This window comes from Haplochromis burtoni, unplaced genomic scaffold (assembly GCF_018398535.1).
Source record: "Haplochromis burtoni strain Fernald_Lab_line unplaced genomic scaffold, NCSU_Asbu1 Contig_359, whole genome shotgun sequence".
In the NCBI taxonomy this organism is placed as follows: domain Eukaryota; kingdom Metazoa; phylum Chordata; class Actinopteri; order Cichliformes; family Cichlidae; genus Haplochromis; species Haplochromis burtoni.
In genome coordinates this window covers 446,067-469,984 of record NW_024582720.1, presented here as the reverse complement: position 1 = coordinate 469,984, position 23,918 = coordinate 446,067, and the positions used below count along the sequence as shown (strand labels likewise).

Sequence of the window (23,918 nt, the reverse complement as noted above, 5' to 3'; positions counted from 1 at the left end):
CAAATATACAACAGACAGCAGCCAACAATCACGTGACGCTCGCCGAGCACAGATGTGGTGCTGATGGTGCTGATGGTGCTACGTTAAAATGAGACTTTTCTGTCCGCTCTGGAAAAATGAATGAAAGGAGAATTTCTACCTTACAGACGTGAAAATATCAAAGCGGATTAAAGAAGCTGAGGAGAGTTTAAATAAGGCCGAGGTCCGAGAGTCAAAGGTTCAGAAAACTGTATTTGGAGGAAGCAAAGCTTCAGCAAGTCTTCCTCGTCTGTTTGTAGAACAGAAAGTTCTGACGGCGCCTAAACGCCTCGTTTGGTTTGCAAATCATTGAAAAAAATTCATCATTTTCTTTGAAAGATGAATTTTTCTGAGTAGCTTGAAAAACTTTTGAAAAACATTTTTCCAAAAACACATGAAAGCAGATGTAAATGTGACCTTTCCAGAGCTCCTCCTCCTCCTGTTGGGTTTTAGGCTAACAGTTTCCATTGGTTCTCAGTGTTTGTGCTAAGCTAACCCTGTGAAACTGAGGCTGTGGTGAAGGCGGACTGCTCCTCACAGACATACTGCTCCTTTAACTGTCTGTTGGGCCTGAGCTCCTTGATCGTCCCCAAACATCACAGAGGAGGAGGAGGGTGGAAATTCCCACTGATGTGACTCCATCAGCACCGAGCTGTGTCATTAACCCTTCACTTACCATCCACAGGAAAATCCCTGAAGGAGGAAGAACAGGTCAGCTGCCGCCTCCTCCTCCTCATCATCATCATCATCAGCGCTGAGCCATGGCAGGAGCCCTGCGGTACGTCTGCTGTTAACCCTGTAATGTGCTGTGATGCGTTTCCTGTTTGTTATGGAATCCTGTTGCTCAAACCTCAGCGACGCACAGGAATGTTTCTGTGGTTTCTACGGAAGCCCTGAAGCTCCAAAAAGTGATTTTTGTTTTGTTTTGTATGTTGTGCACTGAAGTTAAAGCATGCTGTGTATCTCACTTCCTGTCCTGCTCGCTGCAGCGCCAGGGTTTTGTCTTAAATCGTCATGGCACTATTATTATTATTGTTGTTGTTGTTATTAGTAATATTAATTCAATTCAACTTTATTTATAACAGTCGCCTCAAGGTGCTTTATATTGTAAGGTAGATCCTACAATAATACATACAGACAAAACCCCAACAATCATATGACCCCCTATGAGCAGCACTTTGGCGACAGTGGGAAGGAAAAACTTCCTTTTAACAGGAAGAAACCTCCAGCAGATCCAGGCTCAGGGAGGGGCGGGGCCATCTGCTGCGACCCAAGACGTTTGGGTCCATGTTCTTTTCACCATTTTTAGTCAGAACGACTTCACTTCAATGTTACACCGACTGCACTCACAGCGCTTTATGCAGCACACACAAACACACACATAAAGAGCAGTGATGTGATTGGTCCTCCAAACGAGTTTTTTACCCTCTGACAGTGAAACACCGACCGTGAGCTGATGAATGAGAGCAAACACAAACATGAATCAAAAGGTTAAAGGTCGTGAAAATGTGACGGCGTCACGCTTGGTGCACTCGGGCGTGTTTGTCCTCCACGTGTCTGCGTGGGTTTCCAGACAGGTGTGTTCGATCACCTGAGGAAATGAACTCAAACCTGCGTACTGTCTGCGTCCCCGGCTGTAGGCTCCACCCCCTCGCCCCTGACTTGATTTGCAGGAAAGAAATCATTTTTAAACCGCCAACAGACCGCCGCTCTGAAGCGCGTCATGCTTTCTGTCGTGGATTGCATAAATCATCATTCAGCACAGCTCACATGTAGGTACGTAGTTCCCCTCTGCAGGCTTCCACAAGTTGCCCAATCAGAGAAAAGTATGTTTTTAAAGAGACAGGAGCCTGTTTGAGACGGAGGATGGACTGATGCTTCGGTCCCAAGCCGACAGCAGCCTGTTTTAGATTAAATAAATCATCTGACCAGCTGAGACCTCAGTCTGTTTTGTGTTTCCGTGACAACCAGCAGCTGATGACTAACACCTCGTTAAGGCGCATGGAGGTTGTTTCTGAAACAGCGGTTGCTACAAAACATCCCAGCACAGCGGAAAGTTTGACTCTATATGGCTCTCACCTGAAAGCGATGGGAACCTCTGATGCAGACTGACGTTGGTTTATTCGTTCAGTTTGTTGCTGCTCTTCCTCATAATCAGAGCCAAGCTGCAGGAAGCGCCTGATGTTTACAACAGGGGCCAGTTTAATACAGGTCAGAATAAGAAAATAAAACTGACAAACCATCTCATCCTCAGATGTGGATTATATGTGATGCCCTGTCTGCGCCTGTCAGGTAAAAATACACGTTAGACGCTGTCGGTTTTCTTCATCACTCCTGTATCAGCTCAGTGTATGTATGCAATAATAATAATAACAACAGGAAATAATAATATTGTAGTGAGAATAATAACAGGTGTATTCGAGTCGTTCTAGTTCATTTTTCCTTGATGAGAAACTAAAAGAGCAGCGTTTGTGTCCCCGTGAAGCCCACACACACCCTGGCTTATTTAAAGTTCTTCTGGCAGTTGTTCTGCTAACAGGCAGCAAAGACGACGTTGTTGCTGTAACATTTAGAAGTTCATATGTGGGGAATATTCTCTGTCTCATGGCAAATATTTCCTGATTTTACACGCCTCCATTGAACTTCTCATCACAGAACAATAGTGGATTCAGACACTCGTATCACTGCAGTAAAAAGAACATAAATGTGTTTATCAGTGTGGAAACTAGTGCTGGGCCATCTCACACCGTTCACAGTAACACCGGTATGATGTTGGGCAACGATAAGAAAATGAAATATGGCGATAGAATATGGGTAAAACGCGCATGCGCAGTTCCTTTGTTTTCATACGCACATGGCGGTGACGCAGAATGAGGAGGGCGAAAGTGGATCGTTGAATGAAACCATGAACCTGAACTGGTTTGTAAAAATGCTGCAGCTTCACTGGTGTGGAACTGGTTTAGCTTTCCTCCGTCAGATACACAACAAAGCACTATTTTTGGTAGCGCATGCTAGCGGGCCGTCGTTATTACCGTGTTGTTTGGAAAATACGGCGCACTTAAAATCATCCTTTGATTTTCTGAAAGTCGACAGAGCCCCTTATAACCCCGTGTGCCTTATGTATGAACTCTGGTTGTGTTTACTGACCTGGAAACGATTTTATGTGCACGGCGCTCAAAAATCTGTCAGACGTTTCAGTACGACTTTGCTGAGCTACGAAGCCGCACCGCTTGATGGATTGTCGGAGCATTACGGCTATCGTAGGCAGGAGCCTCACTATTACCGTATTGTGTGTGTATACGCTCTTTTTAAGTTTGGATTAGGATTGTTGGAGCGTTACGGCTATTGTAGGCGGAGCCTCGCGGAGTGATACGTACTGTGCTTCAACATAATATTACCGTATTGTGTGTGTATAACCTCTTTAAGTGTTGTGGATATTCTACATGGTTATGCTGAGGATATGTCGGCCAGTTTCCACTGGAAACGCCTTTTGGTTAAACTGTCAGCGAGGAATTTGCACTGTTACATGTTTATATAACTTTAATGCAGATAAAAAACAGCTGCTTGTTTCAGTGGAAATACACTGATGTTTGTTTTGCACTAATAAAGTTGAGGAGTTGTAAAGTATTTTGTCTCGTGTCGATTATATCGTCAGTTATATTGTTATCGCAAATTTTCAAATATATATATTTATATAAATATTTCTGCTCTGGTGGAAACAATCTGATTTATCTGAATGGAAAAGTTAAAGTTCAGCTTTTAAGGTTTTAATCTCTACTCGAGGCGGTTACAAGATGTTTGTTTTCATGACAGAAGCTCTGTTAATAATCTGGATCTGATTTGAGATCATTTCAGTTTCTTATTGGCTCTAACGTTCTGATCCATCACTTTGAGCGTTTCTTACTAACTAATGTTACTGACAGGTCGAATCCTCCTGCCTGTAAATCACTGTCTCATCTGTTTTAACATTTAGAAATGTTTATGAGTCTGAGGGACGGTCTACGTAAGCATGAAACGCTCCACCTGTAGATCTCCACCCTCGTCCTGCTCTTCGTCTTTTCCTTCTAACGTATTGGAGGATGTGGTTTTCCAGCAGCTGCAGGTTTTTCAGCCTGGCTCCACAGAAGCTGCTCTTTTGTCTGTTGTTAATGATCGCATGTGTTGTTGACGGTGGTGATGCTGCTCTGATACAGTGGATCACATGATCTGGATCTCCTGAACTGTCGGATACTGTCTCTGGGGCATACCTCAGGGTTCGGGTCTGGGACCACTTGTCTTTTCACTGCATGTGCTGCCACATGTTGTGCATCATTTCTATGCTGATGACGCTCTGACTGGTAACTCTTTGTTGTCATTGCACAGTCATACCTAGAACAACAGTACAACGAAATTGGAAACTGTCCCGTGTCAGTACGACACACAACACAAACAGGACAACACAGTAACTTAACTAAATAAAAGGGATGAGTGCATGTTTTATTGCACATTTTTATTATTATTATTATTATTATTATTATTGTTGTTGTTACCCCCCCCCCCAAAAAAGTCCAGGGAGGTAGCCAATCAGGTCAGCTGTTTGCACTGATCAGGGCTGTTGCCCTGTTGTAAAAGCTGTCCTTGAGTCTGTTTGTCCGGGACCTCAGCAGCCTGAAACTCCTGCAGTGGCAGCAGCTTAAACACCCGGTGTCCTGGGTGTGTGCAGTCCTGTAGGATGCTGCGTGCCCTCTGGAGACAGCCAGTGCTGTGCCGGTCCTTCAGGGAGGGAAGAGGATGTCCAATGATTTTTTTTGGGCCACATTAATGACCCTCTGAACCTACATGACGTTCATCAGCTGCTGGTCGCACTCTCCATAACTCCTCCTTCAGATCTTGAGCCCTGACATCAGGTAATGTTGGAGTCATATTTGATTCTTTCATTTGGCTCACGTATCGAATACGTTGATAAAGCAGCATACTTTAGACTTAACTGAAGTTAAACCGTCTGTTTCTGGTAGAAAGGTCTAATATAATGATTGCAGCGGGTTCATAATGCTGCTGACACGGAGGCGTGGCCATTATTGGCCCGTCCTCTGATTGTTGCACTGGCTTCCGGTGACGTGCACACAAACATTTCAAATATTGTCGCCAACTGCTTTACGGGGTTCGTCTACATCACGTGTCATTCACTGAGGTCCGCCTACTAGCTGCTGATTGGTTCGCACTGCTGACCGGGCGTTGTGAAACTCCAGAATCGTCTTCCTCATTACCAGCCTTCAAACTGAAGAAAACCCTTCTCTTCATCATCATTCTCAGCTTCAGACTGGGTTCAGCTTCTGTTTTTCTATCATTGTTTTACTTTTTATCTTCTCTTGTCTTTCTTTATTAAATGATTATTCTTATTTTTACTTGTTAGGCAGCACTTTGCTCGTTGCTTCAGTGTGGGGTAGAAATGCAGCGACAGAATCAGGAGCGGCAGTCAGGCCGATAGCAGAAACTCAGTCTGCAGCTCGAACGTCTCAGGCTGATTATTTATAACCATCATAAACCAAACATAACCAGATTCAAGCTGCACAAGTTTCATGAAGGTCAGTGCAGCTCACAGCTGACTCACAAACTGTGAATAAGACCCGAGAAGAACGAATCAAACAAAATAAAGAAAAGACACAAATAAACTAAACTAGGAACAATGTGCAGTAATCAATAAGCTCTGATCAGCAGGTGGAAGAAGCTTTCAGATCCATTCAAACCTGCAGCGTTTTTATTTACTGGTGAGACGAATCAGGATCCACAGTTTGGTTAAATACACACAAACGAAGAAGGTGGCATCACGTTTGCACTGGCATGTTTTTTAAATACAGATGTTATTAATGTGTGTGACGATGACTCATTGTACCATCTGCTGGTGCAAATCGGTATTACACAAAAGTCAAACTGAAGATATCTGAGATATCTGAAGATAAAGTTTCACAAACTGAGCGCGCGGCTGTCAGTGCTCGGACCACCTCTGTTCACATCATACATGCTTCCCTCAGGCTGGATCATCATAGCAAACATTTCTACTGCTATGCTGATGACACCCAGCTCTCTGTCCGTGAAGCCAGATAACACACATCAGTTAAACTGCAGGTCTTAAAGATTCCTGCAGCTGCTGTCAGCTGTTCTTCTGTGGTGAATGACTGAAGCTCTTCGGCTGTAGAGCGCCCGGATGCTTCGGGAAACAAGCTGAAGGAGCTGGAAGCAGCCTGGGACGTCTGCTCGAGGTCACAAACATGAAGTGTGCCGCATGGGCATCCTCAGCTGTTGCTTGTGTGTCTGCATCGTGTTGTGTCTGAGTGGTTGGCGCGTTCGGTGCTTCTCACGCTGCAGGTGAAGAAATGTTTCATCAGGTTAATTCAAGCGAATGACTGAAGCTGTTTCAGGGAAACATGAAAGAAATAACCTCTGTGGATTCCTGCAGACTTCCCCTCGGGTTTTCTCTCATCTCGCTCGTACTCTACCTTTGTGGGTTTGTCTCTGCACAGCGCTCTGATTGGTCGATGCGCTGAGAGGGGCTGTCCCGTCACAGCGGGTTGAAGCTGGGAGAGCAGTGAGCTTCGCATCAGTTTTGAGTCAGAGGCGTTAGACGAGGGACAGGAAGTCGGACAAGAAACCAGCAAAAGACAGAAAAGAGAGCAAAGAGGAAGCAGAGCGGAGCCGGACGCCCGGCTGTGACAGAGCGCCGTTCACAGCTGTAACCTCTGCAGGTTCGTCCCTGTCTGCTGGTTCTAGCTTCACGCTGGGCTTCAGCTTTAATCAGCTGCTTCGTCTCGGTGTTAAACTGCTGGGGTCTGACGGCTGAACGCTGTCGGGCCGGTTTCTCGTGACTGTGCTGCAGACCTCATCAGCTGTTGACGCTCTGATGAGGTGAAATAAGCTGTGAGAGTGCGGCTGTAGTTATTTACTGCTCTTTAAGCTCCACACGGCTGCTTCCATTCGAAGCTGTGTCTGTAGAAGTCGTTCACACCATCATGAGTGTTATTTAAAGACTTTAACTGTCTCAGGATGTCGACTCTCTGGCTTTATTTTTCAGCTCGAATGTTTATCTCTGTTTTTCTTTTTGTTTGTTGTTGCTCTTCTTCCTCGTCTGCCTCACCGGCAGCAGCAGAGTGACATCAGCAGCTGTAGCCCCGCCTCCTCTCTCTGCAGGCCTGGGATTCTGGGGGTTTTCCTCAGCTCAGCCACTTCCAGGAAGTGACTGAAAGCAGAGCGAGATACGGGAAGGGGAGGGGACAGAGAGAGAGGGGGAGATTAGAGACAAACAGCAGAGAAGAAGGAGGGAAGGAGAGAGGTCGTGCAGTGTTTGAGTGCGTGAAAGTGAAACTGCTGAACTTTGGATCGCTTTGCTGCGCTCTTGTGTCTTTGTTCGCCTCTCGGGACTTTCAGCTTCAGCCTGAGGGGGCTTAAAGCGACTCGGCTCGGCCGATGGTTCCTCCGACACGCCTCTGACTTTCTCAACGCTTCTCACTGACTGTCTCTGTTTGTGCTGCAGGATGACTGAAGCCCAGTTCATCGGCGGCTACGAGCACGACGTAAGTACTTTCTCTACATTTGTCTTTATTCTCTCCACTACAGGAAGTGTGTTTTTAATCCAGCTGATCAGCGAGCGTGCCTGAGCCTCGCTCTAACCGTTCGTTCTGACACGAGAACGTGGAAATGATTTCAGGTCTCCTCTGATTACATCATCCTGAGTGGATTCAGAGGTTTTCTGCACATCTGTGAAGTTTTATTTGATGTCTAAAAGAAGAGACGCGTTTACATCAAAGCCTGAAATCAAAGCGTGCGGTGGGCTCTTTGTTGTAAACCTGTGGAGACCTCAGCAGGAAGCAGCGACACAAAACCAGTTCAGAAAACTTTTCATACGGTGCGCGAGGATCGGATCAGTGTTGGATGTTGACTCAGGAGCAATGACACCGTTTCCAGTTTAAGAGGAAGCCACTTCTCATTCAAAGAAGCACAGCTTTGTATTTAACCAGGCGAGAGGTGCAGGTGACACAACGAAGCGTCGCAGAGCTTCAGTCGGTTGCTGCTCGTTTTCGCTTTGATGCAACAACAACGCGTTTGAATAAAGTTGTTCCTGCTTCTCATTAACTGAGGAGGCCCACCACAAGCCAAACAGGCTCCAGATGTTTGCACTGGGTGTCTGCTTCAGGTTAGCTGCTGGAGTACGAGCTCAGCGCGGTGCGTTCATCAGGACGGCAGCAGTTGTCGCTCCTGTAGACGTGGCTCAGGATTAATGTGCAACTTACAAGCTTAAATTTGGTAAAGCATCCCAAAAACGACATTTAAAATCTTCTTCATTCTCTATATGAGTGAATTCTGTGCAGCTGAATGCAATCATGCAGAAAGGTGTAAAACAAGTAGAGGCAGTTACAGAACAGAGTGCTTCAGTTACGGTAAGAAATAACCGATTCGTTTGAAACTCGTTAAAAAGCAGAAATCTGAGGGGCTGCGAGGGGGTTTACAGCGCTAATGATTCACGTTTAACTGATCAATCATTTTGATACCAGAGATGTGTCAGTTTTGCCGATAAATCGATGATTCACAGGAACGTTATGAAGCCCCTGAAACTGTTTTACAAGGGTTACCTAGGCAACTGGAGTCTGGAATGTCCACCAATCGTAAGCCACAGAGTCAGGCACAACGAACGAGCCGCTTCCTGTGTGATGGAGGTGTTCCACAGGGATCGACACTGGGCCCGCTGCCTTTATACGTCACAACTGTAACATGTGCTTTTACACCGACAGCACAGTCTGATGGTACTGAAAGGTCTGAGCTGTAAAGACGATCGATCGACGCTCTGTTAAAGATGTTTCTGCTTGTTCGTCCTCAGCTGCAGCAGTTCATGCCGTACGACTATATTCCAGTGGACATAAAGACAGAGCCCTTCATGCCTGAGACAGGTGAGCATTCAGGACGATGTCACAGTCACGTCAAACTATGGAACAGGTTGAACTCCCAGCTCATTTTTTGCCTCCTTAATCAGAAAAAAGATGCGTGCCATTGTAGGAAACAACATCAATCTGCAGACTCTCATTTGTGTTTGTTAATTAAGTCAGTTTGTTGCCTTTCACACACTGACCTCCTGTCTGAAGCATCCCACTGCACCACAACATCTGGTTTAAAAAGGTCAAAGGTGAACCATTAACGGGTCTGACTGAGAACACGGTCAGGCTGGAGTCAGGAGCTCCTGAGAACACACGAGTGTATTTGAAACCAAGCCTTGTGAAGTCCAGAGCCTTTCACCATCTTTAGGTTTTGCTACAACCTCAAACAGCTCAGGATGGACTCAGCTCTCTGATCCTGCCCTGGGGGCGCCCCAGTACCCTCCCTCAGTTTTAGAAACATGTACAGTCTGGGTTTCATACCCAGAAGTGTGTGTCGGTTAGTGGGCATCAGTACTGTAACATGTTACAAGAAACTCCACAAAACTCCAGCGAATAACACCTGGTCATCTAGAACCTTCTAGAATTTACTCACGTCTGGTAACATCTCGCTGATGAAATAGTGAAAGTTGATGATGATTTTGAGAAATGATCAGTCACAGCGACTGACGAGTGTTTTTTCTTCACCTGTGTTTGTGTTGTAGCTCACGGCCCGTACATTCAGATCATCGAAGAGCCCAAACAGGTGAGACTCGCATCTTACTTCCTGTTACAAACACGACAAGGCAGCGGTGGGTGGATAAAGACTGCAGTGGAAACATGGAGGTGATAAAGATCGAAGCAGTCGTCAACAATATAGTGTAGCAATAAGACACAGACGGCCTGATAAACCTGGATTCTTGGTGGTTCAGATCTTCAACAATGGTTTAAACGTGATTGTTCCTTTGTTAGTCCTCATTTGAATTTTATTCACCGGTGGAGTGATTAACAGACGCTAGCATTACCGATGAACGGTCCATTAAGTGCTGTAGCTGGTGATGGAGTCCCACAGGGATCAGAGTCGGGTTCACTGCTTTGTCCCAGTCCAGTTTTATTCCCCTGAGCCTACCACAGACATCATAACGTTAACGTCTTATCCTGATGTTTTAAAGTTTGAAGTAGAAAAGCTCTGACAATACAAAGTCTACAGCTGTGGTAGGATGCAGCGTGATGACGTAACACCAGCAGCACGACACAAAAATGTGTTTGTTGTTGTGTTTGTTGTTGTGTGTAACGTGAAGCCGAACGATGCCCTGCATGGCAAAGCAAACAAACAAAGGATTTGAACAGCGTGAGGTGATGAATGAGCTCAAAGCTCCGACCTGAGCTGAAGCTCAAACAGGAAGAAGAGACTTCGTTCAGACTCAGAACGGTGCTTCCCCGGCGGGCTGATCCCACACGTTAATACAACAGTCACTTCCTTTTATCCAGGGTTTTCCCAACAGTCATATAAGAACACGGGACAGAGCCGACGAGCACAAACAGGGAGTTTCTGCTGCTAAAGGTTGCGTGTCTGCTGACTGTCTCTATGCAAATCGCTCAGTTCTGCTCTGAAGACAAAGGAAGTGCCGAGTTTACGCAACCAGTGCTGAAGTAGTGACGCAAACGCTCACAGCACCACAGCCTGCACACCGGCTCTGATATGCAGTCGCATTTTTAGCTTTTCTTCAGAATAAAGTTTTAATAAAGTTTAAGATCACGAGTCATGCACACAGCAGCTGTTTGTAATGAAATGAACAACAGTTTCAGACCCGTCGCCTTGTTTTAAATGTTGAATTCATGCACTGCTTTGAAGAGAAAGTGAAACTGTGAGCGTGACGGCTCAGGGAAACAAATACAGATGTTCCCTTATCTTGACTGCTGTGCTTATCTTTAACGTGTGTGTTTACAGAGGGGATTTCGTTTCCGTTATGAGTGCGAGGGTCCATCACACGGCGGGCTCCCGGGGGCCTCCAGCGAGAAGAACAAGAGAACGTACCCCACAGTGAGGGTGGGTAACACACGTCAATAACAACCTCGGCATTTTGCCACGATCACCTCTCCGGCGGTCAATGTTTCTGTACGTCGACCTAAAACTGAACTCAGTCAGGTCGTTTTAAAAAACAAACCCTCGGACATTTGTTTCTGGATGAACGATCCAATAATCAATCAGTGCTGATCGGGAAATGTGGACGTGGAGTTTCCAGCCAGGTGGGGGCGAGCGCCACATTTGTACCGATCTTCACGACAGTTTGAGGAACAAATGTTCTTCACGCACACTGATCGGTGACAGAATCCGGTGAGCGTCCCTGTTCGTGCTGTCTCTCTACATTTACAGTTAAAGACTTTTTGGAACTTTTTTATCGGGTATTTTCAGGACAGGAAATGTGGGAGAGCCGGGGGAATCGTCTGGGGAAATCCATCCACAGCTCGGTACTACACCTGATCTCCCTGTGCGTGGAGACGCTCGGAGGAGCTCTTAGCAATAATAAACATAAATGTTTATCCTCAGAGAGCCACGCGTGTGGGGTAATGACGTAAAAGCCAGTGTCCCACAGGGCTCCACGCTGGGCTCTTTATCGTTCGTGTCCTAAAGCAGGTTTTGAAACGTTCTCCCACAATACGTTTTCTGATGTTTGTGTAATAATTGTGCAACACGTGGCTCAAAGTTCACCACTGCAGAACCTCCAGCCTTCATCTTTACACACCTTTAACCAGAACATCCACCATTTTTATTAAAGCTGTTCATGGAGTCCAACCTGAAGCCCGCCTGTGGCGTGCAGACCGTAATGCTGTCTTTGTTCCTCAGATCAATAACTACGTGGGTCTGGCCCGGGTCGAGGTCCAGCTAGTGACGCACACCGACCCTCCTCGCGTCCACGCCCACAGTCTGGTTGGACGCCACTGCGTCGAAAACGGCACCTGCACCATCGACATTGGCCCCAACGACCTCACCGCCTCGTCAGTATCCAATCACATCACGGCATTATTACCCCCTCCCTTTTTATTTACTTCCCCTTGGCCTTATTATTATTATTATTATTTTTTATTATTCTCTTTTTATTAAACAACCTATATAAACACAAATAATCCAAAATAAACATATAAACAAGAACAGACGTAAATAAAAAGTAAAAAATTAAAATTAAAATAAATAAATAAAAAACAGACGGGTGTACCCTCTAGTGTGTATGTATTCGCACACACATATTCACTCACACACCCATATTCTTAGGCATACATACACATACCTACTTACATATGTGTTCACTTATAGTCTCATACATACCAACATATACATATAAACACATAACGATTCAAAAATGTGACATATATAGTTACAGAGATTCAAACAAGATCGGGTCTCCTTAACCAGATGTAGTGTTTCCATTTACCCCAAATTTCACTAAATATATCAAACTGGAGTCTTTTAATGAAGGTAATTCTTTCCATTTTAAACATCCCATGTACAGTCTCATGCCAATCACCCAGTGATGGAATTTTCGCACTAAGCCATTTCTTGGTAATAATTTTACGGGCAGCCAAACTCAGGATACCATTATTATTATTAAAAAACACAAGGACCCCCTCAGAGTCAGCTTCTAGTCAGTCTTTGGTCACTTTGAATCTTTTTTATTTAATATTTATTTTATTGTTATTTCGTTTTCTTTGTCAGTTGGATGTTGTTTTCGATGTGCTCTTTGTTGCTCTAAAGTTTGGATTTAGTGTCAGACAGTTTAAAGACAGAGAGGCAGACGGTTTGTGTGTTTGTGCCTCTTTGTGCTGCTGTGAGGGAAAAGTCCAAAGAGGAAGTCGCAGCTTTCTGTCTGAGATTCAGATGAAATCCAGCAAAGTGTTGGGAATCTTTACTGCAATGAAAAAACCCAGAGAGAAAAACAAAAACACACTGAACACATCGCTGCCTGTGTTTCACTGCAGTCACGACCTTTATGTAGAAAAGAGACTGTGCATAATGGATGATGTCACTTCCTGTAGGTTCAGCAACCTGGGGATCCTCCATGTGACCAAGAAGGGTGTGGTTGAAGTTCTGACCCGGAGGCTGAGAGAAGAGAAGAAGCGGCTCAAAGGGCCGCACTGTCACCTGACAGGTAGACTCACCTGAACACCTCAGTCCTGAGTCTTTGTTTCGCTTTGTCACCGTTTAAAATGGTTTGCTGTTCGTTTTCAGAAACGATAAGTAATCGTTTTGGTTTCAGACGTTCAGAAACAGAAAGTCAGAATTCTCCTTTCAGTTTTTGAACTTCCTGTTTCTTTAAGCATCAGAACATGCCGTGCTGTCATGTCCGCACACAAACGTCAGACTGTAAACGTAGCGATCAGCTCAGCGGGACGAGCAGAATAAAAGGTGTCGAACTCGTGCGTGTTTACAGATGTCGAGGAGTCGGCCATCGTGAAGGAGGCCAAGGAGCTAGGGAAGACGATGGACCTGAACATCGTCAGGTTAAAGTTCACCGCCTACCTGCAGGACAGCACCGGCGCCTTCACCCGAGCGCTGAAGCCCGTCGTCTCCAACCCCATCTACGACAGCAGTGAGTCCTCGTCCTGCTCGGCTGATCTGAGCGCAGTGAACTTTGTAACGATGAGCTGTATTTGCAGACGTGTTTAGTGCTGAAGTAACCAGTTTGTTTATTAAAGTAAACAATGTAACTGATGAAGAAGCAGAAAATGAACCGCACTGCAGACGCTGACAGAAGCTCTGATAAAAATCTGTTCCTCCTGCAGAGTCTCCCAACGCCTCCAACCTGAAGATCTCCCGCATGGATAAGACGTGCGGCTCGGTGCTCGGAGGAGACGAGATCTTCTTGCTCTGCGACAAAGTCCAGAAAGGTAAACAACAAACCTTCAGCGCTTTGTTTTCACCGCCGCTCAGGCTGCAGACATATCCCATCATGCCTCTGTGCTCCTCAGATGACATCGAGATCCGGTTTTACGAGGAGGACGAGGACGGATGCTGGGAGGCATTTGGGGACTTCTCACCTACGGACGTCCACAAACAGGTAAGTGTGTGTGTGGGAACCAGTATCCCGCCCCCACAAGTTGGAGACTCAAAATGTGGTTTTAGTGTCAGGGTTACATTTGGGGTATGGTTAGGGAAGCAGGAGGAGAAGGATCTGTGCCAGTTAATGTCCCCACAAACACGGTGCGTGCATGTGTGTGCTGTGTGTGTGTGTGTGTGTGCGCGTGTGTGTGGTGTGTGTGCGTGTGTGTGTGTGTGTGTGTGTGTGTGTGTGTGTGTGTGTGTGCTGTTGTGTGTGTGTGTGTGTTGTGTGTCTGTGTGTGTTGGTGTGTGTGGTGTGTGTGTGTGCGTGTGTGTGTGTGTGTGCGTGTGCTGTGGGTGTGTGTGTGTGTGTGTGTGCGTGTGTGTGTGTGTGTGTGTGTGTCGCGTGTGTGTCTGCGTGTGTGTGTGCTGCGTGTGTGTGTGCGTGTGTGTGTGTAGTGCGTGTGTGCGTGTGGTGTGTGTGCTGTGTGCGCGTGTGTGTGTGTGTTCTGTGTTCGTGCTGTGTGTGCGTGCTGTGTGCGTGTGTGTGTTGGGTTTAGCGTGCATGTGTGCCGTGTGTGTGTGTGTGTGTGTGTGCGTGTGCTGTGCTGCTGTGTGTGTGTGTGCGTGTGCTGCTGCGTGTGTGTGTGGTGTGCTGTAGCTGTGTGTGTGTGTGTGTGCTGTGTGTGGTGTGTTTTGCGTGTGTGATGGTGTTGTGTGTGCGTGTGTGCTGTGTGTGTGTGTGTGTGTGTGTGTGTGGTGTGGTGTGTGTGTGTGTGTGTGGTTGTGTGTGTCGTGTGTGTCGTGTCTGTGTGTGTGTGTGTGTGTGTGTGCTGTGTCGTTGCGTGTGTGTGTCGTGTGTGTGTGTGTTGGTGTGTGCTGTGTGTGTGCTGTGTGTGTCTGGTGTGTGTGGTGTGTGTGTGTGTGTGTGTGTGCGTGCGTGTGTGTGCTGTGTGTCGTGTGTGTGTGTGTGTGTGTCGTGTGTGTGCGTGTGTGTCGTGTGTGTGCTGTGTGTGTGTGTGTGTGCTGTGTGTCTGCGTGTGTGTGCTGTGTGTGTGTGTGTGTGTGTGTGTGTTGTGTGTGTTGCGTGTGTGTCGTGTGTGGGTCGTGTGTGCGTGTGTGTGTGTGTGTGGTGGTATGTTAGCTGTGTGCGTGTGTCCGATGCTTGCGTGTGTGTGCTGTGTGTGCGTGTGAGTGTGTGTGTGTGTGTGTGTGTGTGGTGTGTGTGTGTGTGATGTGTGTGCGTGTGTGTCAGTGTGTGTGTTCTGTGTGTGCTGTGTGTGTTTGTGTGTGTGGTGTGTGCGTGTGTGTGTGTGTGTGGTGTGTGTCGTGGTGGTCGTGTGTGTGGTGTGTGTGCTGTGTGGTGTTGTGTGTGGCTGCTGTGTGTGCTGTGTGTGTGTGTGTGTGTGTGCGTGTGTGTCTGTGTGATGTGCTGTGTGTGTTGTGTGTGTGTGTGTGTGTGTGTGTGCGTGTGTGTGTGTGTGATGCTGTGTCTGCAGTGTGTGTGCTGTTGCGTGTGTGTCGTGTGTGTGCGTGTTGTCGTGCTGTGTGTGCGATGTGTGTGTGTGTGTGCGTGTGTGTGTGTCGTGTGTGTGTGTGTGTGTGTCGTGTGTGTGTGTGTGTGTGTCGTGTGTGTGTGTCTTGTGTGTGCGCTGTGTGTGCGTGTGTGTGTGTGTGTGTGTGTGTGTGCGTGTGTGTGTGTGTGTGTGCTGTGTGCGTGTGTGTGTGTGTGTGTGCGTGTGTGTGCGTGTGTGCGCGCTCTGAGGGGAATTCCTCCAAACGGGCTGCAGACACATCTGCCCGCTGGACGAGTTCACCTGCCTCAGCTTCAGCTTGAGGCTGCGTTTGGGGGAAGCAGCTCTGCCAGAAATCCCGTCTCAGATCTGCTTCGTAGGAAATGTCTGAGTCGCTGAGAGACAAACAGAGGCAGCCTTCAACACAATAAACCTGCAGTTTGTGGGTTTGTGGTGTGTGACGTTAAAAATTGTGAAAATAATATTAATAAAGTGTCGGTGGCTTTTTTCGATGTGCAGGAAAGCCCCCACGCACAGCACAGCATGTGTAACGTCATTAAAGAGGAAGTCATGTGACGCACTGCAGCTGTGCACAGTGAACACAGACGACTGTCAGTGTTTTTATAAATGCTCTCATCACTGCACTCACCTCAGGTTTTTCTACTCCTGCTCTGTATGATGTCACAAAGGGCAGGTAGCTCCCAGCCACAGAAGCCCCACCCACTTTAAAGTCTTGCATTTGTGAGCGTGCTCAGAGAGGAATAAGGCGTTTATTTAGTAGAGATCCATCGTGGATCACATGTCTGAACTGAAATGGAACCAGCCCATTAGTTTGGCTCGCAGTGGAGCTGATGTTTCCCATAAGGCACTGCTGTTCTGCTACTGCGTGCTGATAAAGACGCTTTTACCAGCTTAAGAGCGCCCCCTGTGGAACAAGAAGACCATACACGGGCAGTTCTCCGTGGTGTTGGAGGCTCTTTGGCATTGTCTTAAAGGGGGAGGAGCTACAACAGCTTATTTTAGGCCAAGGGTGATCTGAGGGGCTGTGTAATGTAAAGAAGGATTATTTCGAGCCTTCACTCATGCAAAGCTGGTCTAATAGAGGCCACGAAGAAGAAAACACTTAACACTGAGTAATTGGTCTCCTCTCTGCAGTACGCCATCGTGTTCAAAACGCCGGCCTATCACAGCACAGAGATCGAGCGGCCCGTCACCGTCTTCCTGCAGCTGAGGAGGAAGAAGGCGGGCGACAGCAGTGACCCCAAACAGTTCACCTACATCCCGCAAGTCCTAGGTGAGCCGCCACGCTGCACACAGCACATTCTAACCAGGCGCTGCCGGTAAATCCCCACAGAGGCTCGCAGATGTTTGGGGTTAAAGGTCACAGCTCTGGGGTTTCCCACAGTGGAAACTGTTGCCATGCACAGACTTTCAGTCCTCACCTACTCACTCAGGTGTTCATTACACAGCAGCGAGAGACACGAAGCGCACTTTCTAGTTTGTTTTCCGTCACCATCGTCTCGTCTTCTCTCCCTCGCAGACAAAGAGGAGGTGCTGAGGAAGAAGCAGAAGCCGCTGCCTCACTATGAGCACTGGAGAGGAGGAAGAGGAGGAGGAGGAGGAGCCGGGGGATTTGGTGGATCAGGGGGAGGAGGTAGGAAAATGTTTCTAAGATTGGCATGAGAAGGGGGATTTCCTCGCATGAACATGAGGAAGGAGTCTCTCAGACTCAAACGGACGCGGCGCCGGGCTTTCCTCAGCCGTCCTGAGTTTTGAATTTTCTTTCTGCAGGATTTCAGTTCCACCAGGAGATGAATGGAGGGGGGGGAGGAGCAGGAACGGGAGGCTTTTTTAATGTCTCTTTCCCTGGCTTCGGTAATGGGGGAGGGGCTCAGATGTCAGGCTCCGCCCCTCAGTCAGGTGCTGCTCAGCAGCAGCAGCAGACCGACAGACAGACAGGAGGACAGAGCGACTCGCCGCTCCGTCAGCAGCTCCTTCAGATCGGTAAGAAACAAAACTGTTCTCCTCTCGTCGTACGCCGATGACGTGCCGCTGTACGCTCTCTCACCTGAACCTCCACCTGTGCTGCGTTTCCAGCTGCCGCCCTCAACAGCAGAGTCTCTCAGAGCGCCCGGCAGACCGCCACGGCCCTGCTGCAGTACTGCAGCACCGGAGACGCTCGCGTCCTCCTCGCCATCCAGAGACACCTGTGTGGCATCCAAGATGGAAACGGAGACACGTGAGTGTTTCTGAGAACCAATCACAGCAAGTTTCTCCTCTGAGGTTTGTTTGGTGGCTTCACGTGTTTGTTTCTCCTTCCAGACCTTTACACCTGGCCATCATCCATCATCAGACAGGTGTGATCCAGCAGCTGATCCACACTCTGCTCAGCAGCCAGCAGCAAGGCATCATCAACACAGCCAACCACCTCCAGCAGGTAAGCTCCTCCCCTTCCTGTCTGATGTAGATAATGAGTAAACCCAGCTGTAACAGGTAATAACATCCTGCATAGTTTACAGGTTACTAGGTAAACTAGAACTCGCCTCATCTTTTTAGCTGCAGTCTGAGGACAGGTAAGCAGAAACTGGCAGATCAGGTGTTTTCAGATGCGCAGGTAAAGTCCTGGGAAGTTTTTCCTGTTTGGAGTGTTTGTGCTCTGATCGGAGCACGGAGCACACACCTGTCGGGCAGGTTAGGGCGCTGCAGGAAGCTGCAAACATCCTTATCACGTGACCGCTGACTCCTCCTCCTCTGCAGACTCCCCTGCACCTGGCGGTGATCACACGGCAGGTGAAGGTGGTGGAGGTGCTGCTGAAGGCGGGGGCTGACCCCAGCCTGGTGGACAAAGATGGCCGCACCCCCCTCCACCTGGCGGCGCTGGCCGGGGACCACAACATTCTTCGCTTCCTGCTGGCTCACCTGGGAGAATGCCACGCCCACCTGGTCAACATGCCCGATTTCCACGGTGAGAGGACGCCCCCCCCCCCCACACACACACACACACACACACACACACACACACACACACACACACACACACACACACACACACACACACACACACAGAAATATAAAAGGCTGAAAGTAACCGAAACGTTTCTCTCCGTCAGGCCTCCACCCACTTCACCTGGCTGTGAGGAGGGACGGCGAGCGCTGCCTGCGTCTGCTGGTGGAGGGCGGAGCCAAAATAAACGAGCCTGAGCAGAAGAGCGGGAACACCGCCCTCCACCTGGCCGTCAGAGAAAACCTGTTCAAGGTGGCCTGCCTGCTCATCACCGAGGTAACGAGACACAGCAGGGGGCGGAGCTTCTTTACATCGACCTGCAGTGTGAATCTGATGTCATTAATGTCTTTGTGTGTTTCCAGCTCCGAGCTGACGTTAACGCCTGCACGTTTGGAGGAAACACGCCGCTCCACCTGGCCGCAAGCCTCAGCTCGCCGACCTTCTGTTCCATGCTCATCGCTGCAGGTGAGACACGCACACACAGGGAGGCGGAGCCACGTTTAACGAACAGGTGATTAAAGGTGGGCTGTTCCTCAGGTGCTGATAAGTCCATCGAGAACGATGAGCCGCTCTTCTTCAGCTCCTCCTCCTCAGACGATGAAGATGAACCAATCAGAGAAGAAGAGAAAGAGCGAGAGGTCGCCCCAAAGACATCCAATCCCCGCAAGAGACCTGCAGGAGGCCACACCCCCCTGGACCTGGCTAAATGCCAAAAGGTAAGTTGTACTTTCAAAATAAAAGCATATTTTCCAGATGTAGAGACGACAGATGTACATGTGATCGACCAACTGCGTAAACAGCGGGGTAATCGATTCAGAGTAATCAGAGTACACCCTCAGGTGGCATTTTCTGAAGGTTGTTACGGTTTGTGAGGACGCTAACAGAGAAACTGTTGTGTGTGGCTACATCACCTCTTCAGGTCAGGAAAGTGTTGTCGCCATCTAAGAGTCCGAAGCCGGATCGCCGCGGCAGCGGGAACATCAGACCGACGACCAGCAGCACTGAAGGTTCGTCGGTTTTCTCTTTTTAGCTGATCGGCTTTCAGATGTTACTAAAAACAAGCTAACGTGAAGCTGCGATGCCGCCACAGAGGTTGAGCGCGCGGGGCTCGACGAGGACACAATGTCACGGCTCGTGAACGTGCTGAGCGTCGGCGACGTCCCCTGGAAGAAACTGGCGGAGAAGTTGGGCATGATGACGCTGACTCACCTGTACCAGGATAGTCCGACGCCCTGCCGCCAGCTGCTGCGCCATTACAAGGTAAGAGCCACGCCCACCGCACACGTGCCTCGCTGAGGCTGCGCGGGGTCACGTCTGACAGCCGGCCTCACGTGATGGCACCCCACGTGTCCGCCTCTCCCTCTGCCCGAGTCAATTAGAGGTCTCTTCCTGTTAACAGGGAGTTCGTCCTCGCCACCGTTTTAGGGTCTTTACCCTGAAAACAGCTCACCTGCCAGCCACGCCCCGGCTCTGCGACACAAACAGGAAGCATCGCTGGTGCTCGTAGATGTTTCCGTAAGCTGTGCTGCTGCTTCCTGTGCACACAGTCACATGATCGCTGTCAGTTTATTATTTAGAGGAAGGCTCTGTGAGGGACGTTTCCTGTTTATCTCGATCAGGTTGTCAGACACACCTGTGATACCTGTGAGCAGCGACGCGTCTGTTATTACTGCCGAGTCTCTAACGTACCGCGTAAAGCACCTGGAGGGGACTTCGGTGATTTTCTGTAGAATAAGAACTGAAACAAACTGAATGTCATGGGCTCCTCCTGGTGGAGTATGTGGGTACTGCAGCAGTGTGACTCATGTATCTCACAGGAGCTCGTGGCAGTCGTTAAGCTGCAGAGGTGTGCTTTGTGACGGCTGCAGGTCAGATTAAACGTTTGTGTGTGTTTGCAGCTGGGTGGAGGTGCAGTCGAAGGCCTGGTTGAAGCTCTGCAGTCTCTCGGTCTGACAGAAGGAGTCCGACTGCTGAGGAACGCCGAGCTCCGAGACGACAAACACAACACAGGTAACTGACGGAGGCGTCCGTTAGCTCTGCTCAGATCTGATGTTTTACACGCTGCAGCGATAGAGCAGGACGATACTGAGCATGTGCAGAACAGCGACGACTGGAATCTGTTTTTAGTCTCACATCTAACATCGAAGTGCTGCTTACGTTTTGTTACGTCCAACAGACCCACTCACCTCGTTCTTATTCTTCTCTTCAGACGTCACTGTCGACAGCGGCTTCGGCAGCCAACCAATGGAGGACGTGGAGCCGCCCGCGGGCGTGCAGTGACGAGTGCGTCACGAGCACCATCCTTCTGCGATCCATCAGAAACCTGCAGCGGGTTTCAGAGATCGGACTGTAAACGTTTGCTTCCTGTAGGATCGAGACGAACATTTGAAATCCAGCTCAGCGAATCAAGATGAAGTTTTTTATAAAACAAATACAGAGGATGGACGAATCGACGCTGAAACTGTACCATAGATCTCAGAGCGTGCTCTTTTTAACTTATGTTTCATTTCCCTGTAATAATTTCACTTTATTAAAGAGTATGTGTGTTGTGTCAATAACCTTTTTGAAAAGTTGGGTGGATGAAATGATCAATAAATCTGTTGTTTCACTTTCACACTGAGCTGCTTCTTCTCCATTCTGGAAACTGGAATTTCCCATTTTCTGTCCGGTCTGAAACGCAGCACGCCTGCTCCCTGATATGGACGATCCCAGCGCCTCAAAAATAAAGTGATGATACCAAAACTAAACGTATAAGTTTGATGTGAAATATGAGCCAATCAGACCGTACCTCAGAGAGGAATTAAAAATAAACATCGAAGTTTACCAGAATGAAAAGACGGCGACCTGCCCGCCATGTGGCCGCGCTTTCTGAGGTAAGTTTAAAGGAGGAGCTAAGCTCGCGGTCTCAGGTGTTTGAAACACCGTAATCTCTCAGCAGGAGGATTTTAACTCTGATCCAAGAGGCGAACAAAGAGTGGCGGCTCACCATCAGCACAGGATTGATCCACCTGGAGACGAAGGAGATCAGACTGCATCATGGATTCTTTCACTGCATCTGTCTCCTGTGCAGAGGTCCTCCCTGCACTGCTGTGTTGTTGTGTGTCTGAGCTACACTGGGACGTCATGCTGGGAGAAGACTGTCTGACAAACCTGACTTCCTGTTTGTCCTTCTGATTCTCCCTCGTTGGTGTCTGACCTTCGTTTCTGTGCAGCTTCTCTGATTTGATGATAACCATGTTTTAAGAGCCTCCTTTGCACGTGTGCGTTCCTTTGTGGGAACATTTTCTGTGTTGTCCTGATTACTCCCAGTTTGTGTTCCCGAGGGTGGTGGGAGTCAAAGAGGAGGAACTGGTCTGTGTGTGTGGGTAAACTTCCTCAGTGTTCACAGCACAGTGCAACAGTGGTAACCTACAGCAGAACCAGCTTCACCCGATCAGACCTCAGACGCATATTTAGATGCGAGTGGGAGACCAAGTTCAATGACATGAGTTTATCAGCTGTTGATCAAGTTGTTTCTTTGTATGACGAACAGATTTATTTTTAGATAACTCACGACCTGAACTTGCCAAATTTGGCATACGCCATGAATTCATTTACTAGATGATGTCATTGCTGGAAAAACTGTCACTATGTGAGGGAGGGAAGATTAGCCAGTAGTAGCCTCAGCGTAGGTACAAAGTCCTGTCTGTGTCACAGCACCGGGTCTGCCACTCAGTGTTTTGTGTATTTTAGTTTTATTCTTTGATTATTGTGTTTTCTCAGTGTTTCCTGTTTTATTTTGACAGAGTCGTTAGGTTTGTTAGTGTCAGCTGTTTCCTCATGTGTTTCCACTCCCCCGATTACCTCTAGTGTGTATTTAGTCTGTGGCTGTATCCAGGGCCGTGCAGAGAGGTTTAAAGGGGCACATTGAGCCAGGCTGAATAACAACAACACACATTCATCAGGAATCTAATATGGGCAACAAGGCAAAGCAAACGTAGCCGATGTTTTACCTGATGGTACAATGTTGGAGGGCGGGGCTGTGCTGAGACTGTAGACAGTAAAAAGTCCACAGGAGAGATGGTAGCTGTGTCATGAGATAATAACAAAATGCAAAGATTGGTGACAGCGCTTGGAACCATAAGGCAACAAAAACTGTGAGAAATAATTTAGGCTCTGCCTGTGAATCACTCTTTGCTTCTCTTCTTCCTTCCATCCCATCATTTCATATATCACTCTCCACTTGCTGTCTATCTGAGAACAAGGCACAACTTGCTATTGCAATAAACTATAATCTAATTATCCACACCTAACAACTCCAGCACTTAATCTATAATAAAATGATGACAGAAAAATGTTATAGCCCTGCCTTTAGTAGCCTCACACAGCTCCTGCTGTTTCCTCCTCATGTCCTTACCAGCCATGTCTGGACAATGTTATATCATGAGTAAATCCATCTAAATAAAACACACACATGCACACACAGTGACATTTTAGACCTTCTTCAGAATACTGTATATACTATGGGCATCATGGTGCTGATCCAGAATCCTTACATTATTATTTATTACTAGAGCTACAATAATAAAGCAATGAGGAGGGGGAAGTAATAAATATGAAATAATGTCATTATGATGATTCCATTTGTTTCACTATCCACTCTGTGCAGGGGCAAAGCTTATTACATGTTTAAACTGTAGAGATACAATCATTTTACTGCTGTAAAATCCAAATTTTGTCTTATTTAAAATATAAATCTAATATAATCTGCTTCTTAATGTATGTTCTTTAAAATACAGCGTGTGTTTTTAATATATTATAATTATAATAATTATTATGTGGACATGCATATTAGATCGTTTTTTAGTGAAATATAATCCCTCCAGAAAGGCAGGAAAAGCCCGGAAACTTACTTTAAAACTAAATATGTTCCCTAAAACGGTGACAGAGCTACAGACCCATGACAGCCTTACACAGGTAGCCAGCAGCTGTGACCAGCACTACTTGTGCAGTTAATAAAAGGACAGGTAATGTTTGTCGCGCTGTTGCACACACAGCACGCTCGTTTGTTTCAGTTCGTCAGTTGCAACAAGACAGCTTACCAACGTGTACGTAATAAGCTAATACTCCTGTGTGCTACACACTACAGTGTACGCTGTACACCTACTTACTGGTTTTGTCGCATCAGTCTGTGTCTCTGAGTTAACTTGTGTTTCTCCTACAGCTCCGGACCGCAAAAAATGCGCGTGCTCTTTGTGAGCTCGTTCCCGGCTCGTAACCAGCGCGTTCTGCCGTCAAGGGCGATCATTGGTTAAATGTGATCATGTGACTGATGCAAGCCAGATCCTTTTATTTAGCAAAACTGTGATTAATAGTTAAATATTATTGTTGAGGGGCACAGACAGGACTCCACACGCACACATTAAATTTTTTTGTCTACAGTCTCAGCACAGCCCCGCCCTCCAACATTGTACCATCAGGTAAAG

At 47.6% G+C, this 23,918-nt stretch overlaps 1 protein-coding gene across 3 annotated transcripts; it reads left to right on the top strand.

The window, feature by feature from the left end:
• The first annotated feature begins 616 nt into the window (after window positions 1-616).
• nfkb2 (nuclear factor of kappa light polypeptide gene enhancer in B-cells 2 (p49/p100)) lies at window positions 617-21,067 on the top strand. Of its 3 annotated transcripts, none has more exons than XM_005943000.2 (23): window positions 617-796; window positions 7,526-7,565; window positions 8,867-8,936; window positions 9,623-9,663; window positions 10,849-10,947; window positions 11,746-11,897; window positions 12,933-13,045; window positions 13,328-13,486; window positions 13,680-13,784; window positions 13,866-13,954; window positions 16,605-16,743; window positions 16,990-17,103; window positions 17,241-17,453; window positions 17,547-17,688; window positions 17,772-17,886; window positions 18,207-18,414; window positions 18,560-18,729; window positions 18,816-18,918; window positions 18,991-19,169; window positions 19,373-19,460; window positions 19,544-19,713; window positions 20,352-20,463; window positions 20,663-21,067. In XM_005943000.2, the coding sequence occupies exons 1-23, from the start codon at window positions 780-782 to the stop codon at window positions 20,731-20,733; spliced, it is 2,709 nt and encodes a 902-aa protein (XP_005943062.1). In that variant the 5' UTR covers window positions 617-779; the 3' UTR covers window positions 20,734-21,067. The 3 variants fall into 3 exon arrangements, with proteins under 3 accessions (XP_005943062.1, XP_005943063.1, XP_042084786.1); XM_005943001.3 differs by lacking the exon at window positions 617-796 and adding an exon at window positions 3,653-6,740; XM_042228852.1 differs by lacking the exons at window positions 617-796; window positions 7,526-7,565; window positions 8,867-8,936; ... (1 more) ...; window positions 10,849-10,947; window positions 11,746-11,897 and having other exon boundaries at window positions 12,062-13,045.
• The last annotated feature ends 2,851 nt before the right edge of the window (window positions 21,068-23,918 follow it).